Here is a 14,116-nt window from a genome sequence, read left to right as displayed (position 1 = left end):
CATTAGTTCGGCGGCAAGTATCTCGGTTCACATTGGTGAGGGCACTTCACACTTGCTTGAGGTGCAGGCGGAGGCAGAGATTGCCCTCACATTGGCGCACGAGCTGCTTGTCATCTCTGCGGGGTCCTCTCAGGACACTCTGGATGATGGCAGCAGCTACTCCGCGCCCCCCCCTGACAGTGACCGTGGCATCTGATGAGGCTGCGGCGACTGGGGAGCCAGCACTGGCTCCACTGACCAGAGGACGACCGCCAAGGTCATCAAGGCCAACAAGACAGCAGAGTGAGCAGGCTGTCTCCAATGCCGGTTGCTAGCAAGGGGGTAGCACCAAGACATAGCACTCGCAAATGTAAGTTGAAAGCATCTTAAGCACAAGAAGGACTGGTCACGGCTGATCTTTTCTTCCCCAATTTTGATTTACTTTTTTTAATAGTGAGACTACCAACACCGGATATTGTTCAGTTCAATAATCTGAGAGTTCCAGCATTCAATTGCATTTGCTTTTGTGTTATTGGCCTGAGAATGCTTCATTTCTTTTGGAGGTGCAGGGTATGCTGGTATGTAATGCTGGACGTGGGTGGCTCGAAATTTTATTGCACAGGCACTGACTATATCTTGGGGGCAAAGGAAAGGGTCACTTCTGTCATCAGGATGGTGGTGGCAGCCCTGGCATGAAGTGCTAGCTCTTATTTGGCAGGCTAGCTGAAGGAGCATTGGATCAAGGCGTCTCTGGTGTCCCTGACACCTTGGAGGTTACAAAGGTCTGCCTCCATGTCCTCAGCATTCTCCTCACCGTGCTCCTCTTCGGACTCACTACTGGACTCATCATCTGTGGCCTGTGCAGCTGTGTCAAGATCCTCTTCCTCCAGTGGGACCCCCCCTGCCAGTGCCAGATTGTAGAGAGTGCAGCATGCAACCATTATCAGTGACATCCGCTCTGGGGAGTATTGTAATGTACCCCCTGAATGGTCCAGGCATTGGAAGCGCAACTTGAGAAGACCTATCTCTACCACTGCCCTAGTGGAGGCATGGCTTCTGTTGTACCACTGCTCCCGCCTCTGTTCATGGCTGGCGGAGAGGCGTCATGAGTCACCTTATCAATGGATAGCCCTTGTCACCCAGCAGCCATCCATCCAGTCGGGTTGGAGCACTGAAGAGCCCTGGCACCTGGGAGTGTCTGAGGATGTAGGTGTCATGGGAGCTGCCAAGTACCTTGAACAGACTTGCAGAATCTGCATCCTGTGGTCACACACCATGCGTTCATGGAGTGGAAGCCCTTCCTGTTGACGAAGGCACCCGGCTGACCCACTGGCGACTTGATGGCCACATGTGTGCAGTCGATGGCACCCTGGATGCGGGGGAACCAAGAAATCACTGAAAATCCTCTGGCTCGATCAGCCTGGCTGGCCTCATCCGTACGGAAATGAATGAAAGTTAATACCCACCTGAACAGAGCTTCTGTCACCAGCTTGACACAACTATGGACAGCTGATTGGGTGACTCCACACAAATCCCCCACTGACTGCTGGGAAGAGACATAGAAGTTGAGGGCCACTGTGACCTTCAGAGCCACTGGCATGGGGTGTCCACCAACACAGTCGGAGCTGATCTCAGGGCCTATCCTCTGACAGATGGAGATCATGCTCTCCCTGGAGAGATGGAGCCTCCTTCAGCATTGCATCTCGGACATATTGAGGTAGCTGCATCACCACCTGTAAACCCTGGCAGCAGGGTAGTGGCGTCTTCTGCGGCCCCTTCTGCCTTGGACTTCCTGCTGGCTCTGTGTCCCTTGTGCCTGCGCCTCTTCTCCCACAGGTCCCTCCCCTGGAAGTTGCATTGGGACATCTGGCCTCCTCTCCCTTCTGCCCCTCTCTTCCTCCTCAGAGGAGGTGCCTCCAGTGGAAAGCACAATCCCCATTACCAGGGTAATGGAAGGCTGTCTGATACCTGGAAGGGTCCACATGGTCTGGATCCTCAGGGGAGCTTGAAGACACTAATGAGTCCTAAAATGACATATGGAAATACTAAGAATGAAGCCCCGATCAGAGATGAAGCTGCCAAGTACAACTAAGCAACTGGCAGCAAACGATCTCCAAAACTCCTTCCTGCTCACAATGGCAATGCTGCTGACCCTTTTTATCCCACCCGAGGATGAGGTTTTGCAAATTGTGGGCTGCCCGCCTGCCTGTTTTGCCCTTGCGACGAGCAAAAAAATCCCATGGGCAACGTTAAATCGCCATCAATTGGGTTGTGAGCCATTCCCGGGCCTACCCAACCTCCAGCAGCTCCCGGGCCTACCCGACCTCCAGCCACTCCCGGGCCTACCCGACGTCCAGCGGGTCCCGGGCCTACCCGACCTCCAGCCACTCCCAGGCCTACCTGACCTCCAGCCGCTCCCTGGCCTACCCAACCTCCAGCAGCTCCCGAGCCTACCCGGCCTCCTGCAGTTCCTGGGCCTATCCGACCTCCAGACACCCCAGAAGGAAAAAGCAGTTCAGACCTGTACTCTTATTTCCCAGTTTTACTGGTGTTCCATTTTAAGGTATGCAAGACCAGTTCAGACCAGTATTCTTATTTCTGTTTTAACTGTTTTTTCCTTGTGGGACTTGTTGCTTCTTGCTTATCAGCCTGCATACTGCTCCTCTCTCGAGCCCTTGCTTGCTTCTCTTGCACTCTGCTTTTCCCCATGGCCTCCACGCTCACTCCACCATCTTACCCCGATGCTCCTTCAGCTGGTGCCTGTGCGAAAGGCTGAGAGACAGCGTGCACTCTGAAGACAAAGGAGCAGTCACTCACATTCACACTGCTTACTGCTTGTCCAGTCAGAGACTGATTCTTCCCTGAATTTTCTGCTGATAAGCTCGCCAGCGAGTCCATCAGCCGCAAACGCGGAGAGAACCAGTGTCTGTTTGGAAGAACAGATTCTTGCAATCTTTCATTCAACTTACCCATGATTTGAACAATGAGTCCACGAGCCAGGTACAGAGGCTTTGGGGGTTTGGGGATGCACAAGCCTGTTCGAAACTGTCCTACCCCAGGAGAAGGGAACAAATAATCCTGTCTGCCTCATTCAGCAACAAAGATTTTTGCATACTAATTACTAGTAACAGAGAAGTATCAGTACTAGTTATGGAGGTCTGTGAATACCTCACAATTCTAGTTAAGGGTGTTATTGTGAAGCAAAACTGAAGTCAATGGGAATCAGGAGGAAACCTTCCATTGGTTGGAGGCATACCTTGCAGAAAGGAAGATGTTGGAAGCCAATCATCTTGGTCCCAGTACATTGTTGCAGGAGTAGTGTCACTCAGGGTAGTGTCCGAGGCCCAACCATCTTCAGCTGCTTCATCACCCCCATCATAAGGTCAGAAGTGGGTGATGATTGCACAATGTTCAGTATCACTCCTGACTCCTCAGATACTGAAGCAGTCCATGTCATACGCAGCAAGACCTAGACAACATTCAGGCTTGGGCTGATAAGTGCTAAGTAACATTTGTGCCATACAAGTTTCAGGCAATGATCACCTCCAACAAGACAGAATCTAGCCATCTCCCCTTGACATTCAATGACATTGCCAGCACTGAATCCCCTACTATCAACATCCTATGGAGTTAATATTGACCAGAAACTGAACAGGACCAGCTATATAAATACTGTGGCTACCAGAGCAGGTCAGAGGCTGGATGTTCTGCAGCAAGTAACTCACCTCCTGACTATCCAAAGCCTATCCACTATCTACAAGACATAAGTCAGGAATGCGATGGAATACTGTCTACTTGCCTGGATGGGTGCAGCTCCCGACAACTCTCAAGAAGCTCGACATCATCCTGGAAAAAGCAGCCCGCTTGATTGGCACCCCATCAACCATTTTAAACGTTCACTCCCTCCACCACTAACGCACAGTGGCAACATGTACAACATGCACTACAACAATTCAGCAAGGCTCCATTGACAGCACCTTCAAAACTCACAGCCTCTACAATCTAGAAGGACAAAGGCAGCAGACGCATGGCAACACCACACCTGTAAGTTCTCCTGTAAGACACACGTCACCCTGATGTGGAACCAAATCTCCATTCCTTCACTGTCACTGGGTCAAAATCCTGGAACTCCCTTCCTAACAGCACTGGGGGTGTACCTACATTACATGGACTGCAGTGGTTCAAAAAGGTGGCTCACCATCACCTTCTCAAGGGCAATTAGGGATGGGCAATAAATGCTGGCCTTGCCAGCGACACCCACGTCCTGTAAAAGAATATAAAAAAAGTGAGGGCCTTGGCAGGATGAAACAGATATAATTATGAGGTAGGGAAGATTTGAAATAAAATACAAAAATGAGAAAAGCTTTGAACTAAAAGGAATACAAGAATTACTTGAGAATTAAGGTATATAAAACTATTTGACCCAGAACTGATCTTCAAGCCCCATGTGGTAGACCTCTAATATAATAAGACTATCAAATTGAGGGGTGAGCGTTCAGTTTTTTTGGCTTAGATGTTGTTGTGGGAGTTGGGAAGAGATGTGCTGCTACTGCTGACCAATCATATTCTTTTTATTAGTCTCATTATTACCTCTATTTTGCTTGATTTTAATTGCTTTAATTAAAAGCTGTGCTTTCAGCTGCCAATACCATAAGCTCTGGAATTCCCTCCCTAAACGTCCCTGTCTCTCCACCCCTTTTTTCCTTTAAAAGGTTTATTAACGCCTACCTCTCTTTTGGTCACTTGCCCTAATATCTCCTTATTTAGCTCAACATTAGATTTTGCTTTATAATGTTCCTATGAAGCACCTTGGGATGTTTTAGAATATTAAAGGCACCATACAAATATAAGTTGTTATTGTTTAACACTCTGTGACACAGAGGTGTACATTCTAAATCGGTAGCATGTGACACAGTCATTGGTGACATCTCTCCAATCTCTTGTAACACATCTTCATTTTCTCTTCTCAAGATAGGGTGCTGGCAGCTCATAGCAATCAGGGGCTGCACTTCACACCAGATTTTGTCATATATTTTGCCTGGTGCAAACTTTATCACAGATCCAAGTAATTTGGGACATTTAAATTGAAAATTGAAGAAAAAGAAAGGTGAAGTGAAGGGTGCATGTGGGAAATGAGCAAGTGCCTCCTCATACTTCTAAATTGGCGAGGAGTTGTGTTGAACCAAATGCCTCATTCTAATTCTGTTTCACAGTTGTGTATTGCCCCCCCTTCCTGGTCCAATTCTGACTCAAACATCCAGCACTGGATTTCCTCCACCTAAATATTGGGAAGACTGAAGCCTTTGTCTTTGGTCTCCACCACAAACTAAATTCCCCAGCTACCGGCTCCATCTCTCTCCCTGACAACTGTCTGAGATCGAACCAGATTGTTTTCAACCTTGGAATCATATCTCCACTAAACCCGCCTATTTCCATCTGCATAAAATATCGCCTGACTCTGACCCTGTCTTACTCATCTGCTGCTGAAACCTTCAGCCATGTCTTTGTTATCTCTAGACTTGACTATTCCAATGCACAGCAGGTCTGGCAGCATCGGCGGAGAAGAAAAGAGTTGACGTTTCGAGTCCTCATGACCCTTCAGCAGAACTGTTCTGCTGAAGGGTCATGAGGACTCGGAACGTCAACTCTTTTCTTCTCCGCCGATGCTGCCAGACCTGCTGAGTTTTTCAAGGTAATTCTGTTTTTGTTTTGGATTTCCAGCATCCGCAGTAGTTTTTTGTTTTTATTCCAATGCACTCCTGGTTGATTTCCCATCTTTCCATGAACTTGAAGTAAGCCAAAACTCTGCTGCCTATGTCCTAACTCACACCGTCCAATTCACCCATCAGCCTAGATCAGGTATTCTGCAGCAAGTGGCCCACCTTCTGACTCCCCAAAGTCTTTCCACAGTCTAGAAGGTGCAAGTCAGGACTGTGATGAAATACTCTCTACTTGCCTGAATGAGTGCAACTTCAGAAACACTCAAGAAGCTCAACCTCATCCAAAACAGCCCACTTGATTGGCACCCTGTTTACCACCATACACATTGATTCCCTCCACCACTGGCACACCATGACTGGAGTGTATGTACCATCTACAAGATGCACTGCAGCAACTCAACAAACTTTCTTCAACAGCACCTCCCAAACCCACAATCTATCACGTCAAAGGACAAGAACAACAGGTGCACACCACCACCTCCGAGTTCCCTTCTAAGTTATACCCCATCCTAACTTGGAAATACATTGCCATTCCTTCATTAGCAGTGGGTCAAAATCCTTTTACTCCTTACCTAATAGTTGTACCTTCCCCACATGGACTGCAGAGACTCAAAAAAGTGGTTGACCATCACTTTCTGGTAGGCTTTTAGCAATGGGCAATAAATGCTGGCCTTGCCAATGGCATCCATAATCCCATGAAGAAAAATGTAGACTAGTGATATAAGGAGCCCTGATACCCATGTAGTTGGCCTCTATGGTATTCAAGTTTTGTGATGTTAAATAGCTTACCAATTGCTTGTATTCTCTGAAATAAATTTAAGGGGTGAGTTGATTGAGGTTTTAAAGATTTTGAAAGGAATTGATAGGGTAGATAGGGAGAAATGGTTTCCTCCTGTTGGGTAGCCTAGGACAAGAGGACGGAGCCTTCAAATCAGAGACAGGCCTTTCAACAGGGAAGTTAGAAAACACTTCTTCACACAAAGTATGGTAGAAGTGTGGAACTTACACACACAAAAAAAACAGTGGATGTTAGTTCAATTAAGAATTTAAAATCTCAATAGATAGATTTTTGCGAGACAAGGGTATTAAGGAATATGGAACCAAGGCAGGTAAACTGAGTCAGGTTACAAATCAACCATTATGTCACTGAATGGTGTAGCAGGCTTGAAGGGCTGAATGGGCCTGTGTTCCTGTTCCTATGTTTCAATGCTGGTACAAAGGTTGTAAATGAAATGAACTTGTGAGTCTCAGAGAATCCCTGGGGTTTTGAATCCAAAGGGTGTAACTTTCTAATATAAACTAACTATTTAAGTTATTGTTGGTTATTTAACTATGACAGCTAGTCATATAATGCACTGTAGAATCAACACAGAATGAGTTAATATCAGCTGGATCATTGCATGGATGGCTTTCCCATAAATATGTTGGGGATATCAGATGGAGAGATGGTGCAGGAGGGAGGGCTTTAGATTCCTGGGGCATTGGGACCATTTCTGGGGGAGGTGGGATCTGTATAAGTTGGACGGGTTACATCTGAACAACATCCTCACCAGGAGTTTTGCTAATGCTGTTGGGGCAGATTTAAAGTAAATTGGCAGGGAGATGGGATACTGAAAAGTAGTTCAGAGGGGAGAGAAGCCGAGACAGAATTAGAAGTTAAAGCGCTAGTAAATGAGTCTGGAAGACAGAGGAAACATAGGCTAGATAAGAAAGTGGTGAGTTTAGCAAGGCTAAATGGAATTGAGTTTAATGCAAGGAGCCTGAGGAATAAGACAGACGAGCTGAGGGCACAGATAAGCAGGCGGGAGTATGATATCATAGCTATGACCGAGACTTGGCTAAAAGGGCAGGATTGGCAGCTCAACATTCCTGGTTATAGGGTATTCAGACGAGATAGATAGGTGATAGAAGAGGGGGGGTTGCAATATTGATCAAGGAATCATTTATAGCAGTGAGGAGGGATGATATCTTGGAAAGATCATCAAATGAAGCCATATGGGTAGAAGTAAAAAACACAAAAGGGGAAAACATGCTGTTGGGTGTGTACTATAGGCCCCCAAACAGTTAGGGAGAGGTAGAAGATCAAACATGTAATCAAATTTCAGAGAAGTGTAAGAATAATAGGGCAATAATAGTAGGGGATTTTAACTACCCAAATATTAACTGGCATAGTTTCAGTGTGCAAGGTAGGGAGGAAGCAAAATTCTTAAGTTGCATCCAGGAGAACATTTTAGCCAGTACGTAGAAAGCCCAACAAGGGAGGGGGCAGTTATGGACCTGATATTCAGAAATGAGCCCAGGCAGGTGGAAGGTGTATCAGTAAGGGAGCATTTTGGAGATAGCGACCATAACTCAGATTTAGGATTGTTATGGAAAAGGATAAGAGTGGGCCGGGAATAAAAGTTCTAAACTGGGGAAAGGCTAATTTTACTAAGAGATATGATTTGGCCCAAGTGGACTGGGAGCAGCTACTTGCAGATAAAACTGTCAGAGCAGTGGGAGGCATTCAAGGAGGAAATAGTGAGAGTAAAGGGCAAATATGTTCCCGTAAAGACAAAGGGAGGGGCACCAAGTCCGGAGAACCCTAGATGTCAAGGGTCATAAAGGTTAGGATTAAGAAAAGAGAAGCTTATGGCAGATACCGAGGTCTCAATACAGCAAGTCCTTAGGGGAGTATAAAAAGTGCAGAGGGGAACTTAAAAAGGAAATTAGGAAAGCTAAGAGAGTGCATGAGAAAGCATTGGTGGGTAGAATAAAGGAAAACCCAAAGGGGTTTTTAAAATATATTGTCATGAAGCTATTAACATATATAATATTTTGGAAAATATTTTTCTTTTAAAAATAGAGGTTTAGCCTGTGGGTGTGTCTTAATTGGATTAAAGCCAGCTAGTCTGGGTATTTTGATGTGTACTAGTTTTGATATGGAAGACAAATAGAGTGCATTTGCATTTTTTGAATAGAGCATTCAAGAAGTGTGGTGAAAACTTGATGCCTATCTAGCAGATATCAAGTCATATGTTTATATTACTAATAAAATTGTAACTATGAAAGGGGGTTTCATTGTTAAAAGGTGAAGTTCGATGAGGCTGGTGAGACAATGCGAATGTGAATTTAATCAGTGGTGGTAGGTATAACTTCAGCAGCTTTCGTGTGTACAGAGCAGAGGCAAAGTGAGATTGAAAAACAGCTGCAAGCCTCTAACTGGCTCCACAGCGAAAAGAACCTCATTCTGAATTCGTAAGATGAAAATACTTTGCCTGGTGTTTGGTTAAGTCTATGGGTTGCTGTTGCCTTAATGGAGATTAGTTTGGAAATTTGTTAAAAGTTATGATAGTAGTGATTTGTAGCCATGTGTATGTATTTTAACCTGTGTAAATTAATAAAATGTTTCAATTATTTTAATGTAAAACCTCAGGAACTGATGATCTGATTCCTGAATTTGGAGTCGCATCTCAAACATAACACTTAAAGTTATAGATTATAACAGTTGTTTAAAGTTCCCCTCTGGGATTTTTAAAATAACTCCGCTTTACCAACTGTATCAGTCATAACATATATAAATAGCTAAAGAGTAACTAGGTAAAGAGTAGGGCCATAGAGGTAATCTGTATGTGGACCCGGAAGACGTGGGTGCAATCCTCAATGAATATTTTGCGTTGGTCTTCACAATGGAAAAGGACGATGCAGGTATAGATATCAGGGTGGAGGACTGTGAAATATTAGAGGAAATTAACATAGAAAGAGAGAAGGTACTAGCAGGTTTAGTAGCCTTATAAGTGGCTAAATCCGCAGGCCCATATTAGATGTATCCCAGGCTGTTGAGGGAGGCAAGGAGAGAGATATCAGGGACCCTGGCAATAATTTTCAAATCCTCTCTGGCCACAGGTGAGGTGCCAGAGGACTGGAGGACTGCTAACATTGTCCCATTATTAAAAAAGGGAGGAAGGGATCAACGAGGAAATTACAGGCCTGTCAGTCTTACCTCGGTGGTGGGCAAATTACTAGTAAGATTTCTGAGGGACAGAATATATCTGCATTTGGAGAGACACCAATTAATCAGGGATAGTCAGCATGGATTTGTTAAGGGAAGGTCGTGTTGCCAAATTTGATCGAATTTTTTGAGGAGGTAACCAGGAGTGTTGAGGAGGGTAATGCATTTGATGTGGCCTACATGGAATTTAGAAAGGCTTTTGATAAGGTCCCTCATTGGCAAACTGGTCAAGAAAGTAAGAGCCCATGGGATCCAAGGCAAAGTGGCATGTTAGATCCAAAATTGGCAGAGAGGCAGGAAGCAGAGGGTGATGGTAGAGGTATGTTTCTGTGACTGGAAGTCTGTTTCCAGTGGGGTTCTGCAGGGCTCAGTGCTGGGGCCCTTACTGTTTGTGGTGTACATGAATGATTTGGACTAAAATGTAGGGGATATGATCAATAAGTTCGCGGATGACATGAAAATTGGTAGGGTGATAAATAGTGAGTAGCCATAAACTGCAGGATATCAATGGACTGGTCAGGTGGGCAGAGTAGTGGCAAATGGAATTCAACCCAGATGTAATGCACTTGGGGAGGTCTAACAAGGCAAGGGATTACACTATGAATGGTAGGACCCTGGAAAGTACTGAAGATCAGAGGGACTTGGTGTGCATATCCATAGATCCCTGAAGGTAGCAGGACAGGTAGATAAGGTGGTTAAGGCAGCACATGAGATACTTGTCTTTATTAGCCAAGGCATAGAATACAAGAGCAGGGAGGTTATGCTGGAACTGTATAAAATGCTGGTTAGGCCACAACTGGAGTACTGCATGCAGTTCTGGTTACCACATTATAGGAAGGATGTGACTGCACTGGAGAGGGTGCAGAGGAGATTTACCAGGATGCTGCCTGAGCTGGAGGGTCTGAGCTGTGAGGAAAGATTGGATGGGCTGGGGTTGTTTTCCTTGGAGCAACGAAGGTTGAGAGGGGACCTGATAGAGGTGTATAAGATTATGAGGGGCATAGATAGGGTAGATAGGATAGCACTTTTTCCATTAGTAGAGGGATCAATAACCAGGGGGCATAGATTTAAGGTAAGAGGTAGAAGGCTAAGAGGGGAGTCGAGGAGAAATTTTTTCACCCAGAGGGTGGTGGGAGTCTGGAACTCACTGCCTTAAAGGGTGGTTGATTCAGAAACTCTTGTAATATTTAAGAAGTATTTAAATATTCACTTGTATTGCCATAGCCTCCAGGGCTATGGGGCAAGTGCTGGAAAATGGGATTAGCATAGTCAGATCTTTGTTGACCGGCACGGACACGATAGGCTGAATGGCCTCCTCCTGTGTTGTAGACATCTACACGTCTATAAAATAACCCATCTGCCTGTTCTTCTGCAGCTTCCAGTCAGCAGTTTTAAATTAGTGGTTGTCAAAGGCTGTAAAAATGATTTTAGCAATATCAGTAACGATCGGTACTTACATCAAAAGGATAATGAAAAAGATGCAAGTTCCTACTGAAGATGCCACAGGTAATATCCATGGGTACATGATCCCTAGGAGTCATAAAAATGATAAGGGTTAAACAGTACAAAATATTAAATAAGATTAATCAAACAAACAAGTAAAAATCTGAAGCTTTCAAAGTGCCCGTGATTGACTATTTCTGTTTTAATGTGATTTCCCTCTAGCTAAATCTGTACAGAAATTTGCCAAACTTCTTGTTTTCCACTTTTCAAAATCTCTACCCTTTTACTACAAACATCTGGAAGATGAAGAGGGCATAGACTGGTGGAATCGGCAGATACATGGCAGATGAAAGTTAATGCAGAGAAGTGTGAATTCTCTGCATTAAAGAGAGACTTTAATGAGGAGAGGTAATACAAAATAAAGGATACAATTCTAATGATGGCGCTGGAAGAGGGATCTGGGAAGTGTCTGTGCGCAAATAGTTGAAGGTGGCAGTTCAGGTTGAGAAAGCAGTTAATAAGGCATAAGGGATCTTGGGCTTTATAAATAGAGGCATGGAATACAAAAGCATGGAAGTTTTGGTGAACCTTTATAAAACACTGGTGTGGCCTCAGCTGGAATAATGTGTCCAATGCTGGGCACCATGCTTTAAGAAGGATGTGAAGGCATTAGAGAGAGTTCAAAAAAGATTCAGAGTGGTTCCAGGGATGAGGAACTTCAGTTACATAGCTTGGAGATGCTGGAGCTGCTCTCCTTACAGAAGAGAAGGTTGAGAGGAGATTTTATGGAGGTGTTCAAAATCACGAGGGACCTGGATAGAGTGGGTAAGGAGGAACATGGTGGAAGGGTCAGGAACCAGAGGCAAATGGTAAAAGAACAAAAGGTGACATGAGGAAAAATAAGATTACCTAGCAGTCAGGATCGGGAATGCACTGCCTGAGGTGCAGTGGAGACAAATTTAATCACGATTTTCAAAAAGGAATTGGATAATTATCTGAATAGAAAACATTTCCAGGGCTACAGAGAAAAGGTGAGGGAGTGAGACTAGCCGAGTTGCTCTTGCAGAGAGCCGACACAGGCACCATGGGCCAAATGGCTTCCTTCTGATCTATAACCTTTCTATGATTCTATATTGGTTCACCAAATGCGGACAGATTATGTAAGATTTTCTAGAAACAGTAACATCATATGATGGAAAAAGCAGCATTCATTGAAATTGAAAGTTCAGGGGAAGAATGAAAAGTTTCTCTAAGTATTATATATGCATTTTAAAAAAAAGTAAAGCATGCATTTGCTGAGGTACTAACCTTAATTTATGTTAATATATGCATTATACATTGGTAATAAAATAATCTCGCTGGTTAACATTGTTTATTTTTTGAGCCTAATTCAAATGTTGATGATTTTAATGTAGAGTAAACCTAAAGATTTCATTTGTTTAATTGTAGGAAATAAACAGGTTTTTAAGCTTCAGTACTAGCTCGCTTGAATTTAATTGTGTTTAGTTGAAACTAATATTTAAAAACATGTATTGAATTATAATTAGAATATCTTACTCAGGTTGTTTGTGATTTCAATAGTTAGTATTTTTCTACATATATATCGAATTCTGATTTACAGATTAACCCTGGTTGTTGTGATAGACACTGGGCAGAATTTAATCCAGTCTGTTGGGATGGGAACCATGATGGCTGGGCCCACTTAATCACAGGAGAGGTGCCATGTCAGTGTCCTGGTGGCGGCAAAACCTCCCCCAATTAAGTTGGAGGGCAGAAGGGCTGATGCAGAATTGCCGGCCACCAGCAATGGCGTGTTAATTAGGCTTATTAATGAGACAATTGACACTCATTATCACTGAGCCCACCGCAACTCAGCGATGAGTCAGTGATTAAATGGGACCTGCACCTCCTAAAGGTTACCCAGCAAACCTGACAATGGCATCCTGTTGGGACTCCCTTGTTATCAGGCACTTAGCGCTCGATCGAGAGATCGAGAGTGGGGGTGGGCGCTGAAAGCCAACTCCTGGCCCCTCCGCTCTCCAATCCTATCCTCACTCACCTTTGGCCTGGGATCCTTCGACCATCTTAGGCCTCTGGTTGCCAGCAGCTGCCACCTCTCCAGGTGGCACTGATGGCAATGAGGAGCTGCCAGTCTCCGATTGGCCAGCAGCTCTTGGTGCGCAGGACTTCTGCTGCCAGGATCCTACATCCCAAGAAAGGTCTGATGCAGGCCACTAATACCGTTGACCCACCCCTCCCCCGGCATGAAATTGAAGGTGGTTCCCCGCTGATTCTCTAACCAGAGGTAAGTCCCCTGTGGGCTGATTAACTATGTCCAGGATGTGGCCCAATAAAACCTTTGGCTGTATTACTTCAACTTTAGACCTTAATCCATTACCGGTGTCTTGTATGTATTGGGCAGGATCTTCTGCCTGTTGGGCGGGCCAGTCGGGAGTGGGCGTGGGCGGGTGCGGAGCAGATCGCCATCTGCGATCGGCTGCGCGCCACCATTTTACGTTGGCGGGCCAATTAAGGCCCGCCTAGCGTGACACGCGCCCGGTAGCGCTCAGCACAAGGTGGGAGAGTCGGGGCCTGTGTTCTTTCATGCATGTGCGCGAAAGAGCGCAAAAATCAATAAGTTCAATGTGAAACTTTAAAATAAGGAAAGATTGAAACTATTTAGGCATGTCCCCTCATGTGACACTGTCACATGAGCTGGGACATGTTTATGAAATGTGTAAAAAATATTTATTAATTTAATAAAACCTTCATGAAACCTCATCCCACCCGCGGATGAGGTTCCATGAAAAACGCGAAGGCTGCTTGGACTCTTCACCTGCCCGTTAACCTTAAGGTTGGACGGGCAGCCCTGACAATTAGTTCAATAGGTTTATTAATGGCCTCTAACAGTTCGGCGGGTGCGCAGCCGCCTCCGGCAAGTGCCCGCCGAATGGAAGATCGGAATGACGCATGGTGACGTCGG

General features: G+C 45.1%; 1 protein-coding gene across 2 annotated transcripts in view; it reads right to left on the bottom strand.

The window, feature by feature from the left end:
* Positions 1-14,116, bottom strand: part of LOC144678700 (zona pellucida-binding protein 2-like) — a 95,683-nt gene that overhangs the window by 5,069 nt on the left and 76,498 nt on the right. For both annotated transcript variants that reach the window (XM_078538503.1, XM_078538505.1), the window contains one exon: positions 11,148-11,220. In XM_078538503.1, the coding sequence (XP_078394629.1) occupies positions 11,148-11,220 (73 nt within the window). The remainder of the gene's footprint in view (positions 1-11,147; positions 11,221-14,116) is intronic.

Source organism: Cetorhinus maximus, chromosome 3, assembly GCF_964194155.1.
Source record: "Cetorhinus maximus chromosome 3, sCetMax3.hap1.1, whole genome shotgun sequence".
NCBI classification, from domain to species: Eukaryota; Metazoa; Chordata; class Chondrichthyes; order Lamniformes; family Cetorhinidae; genus Cetorhinus; species Cetorhinus maximus.
This window is presented reverse-complemented; position numbering and strand designations above follow the sequence as displayed.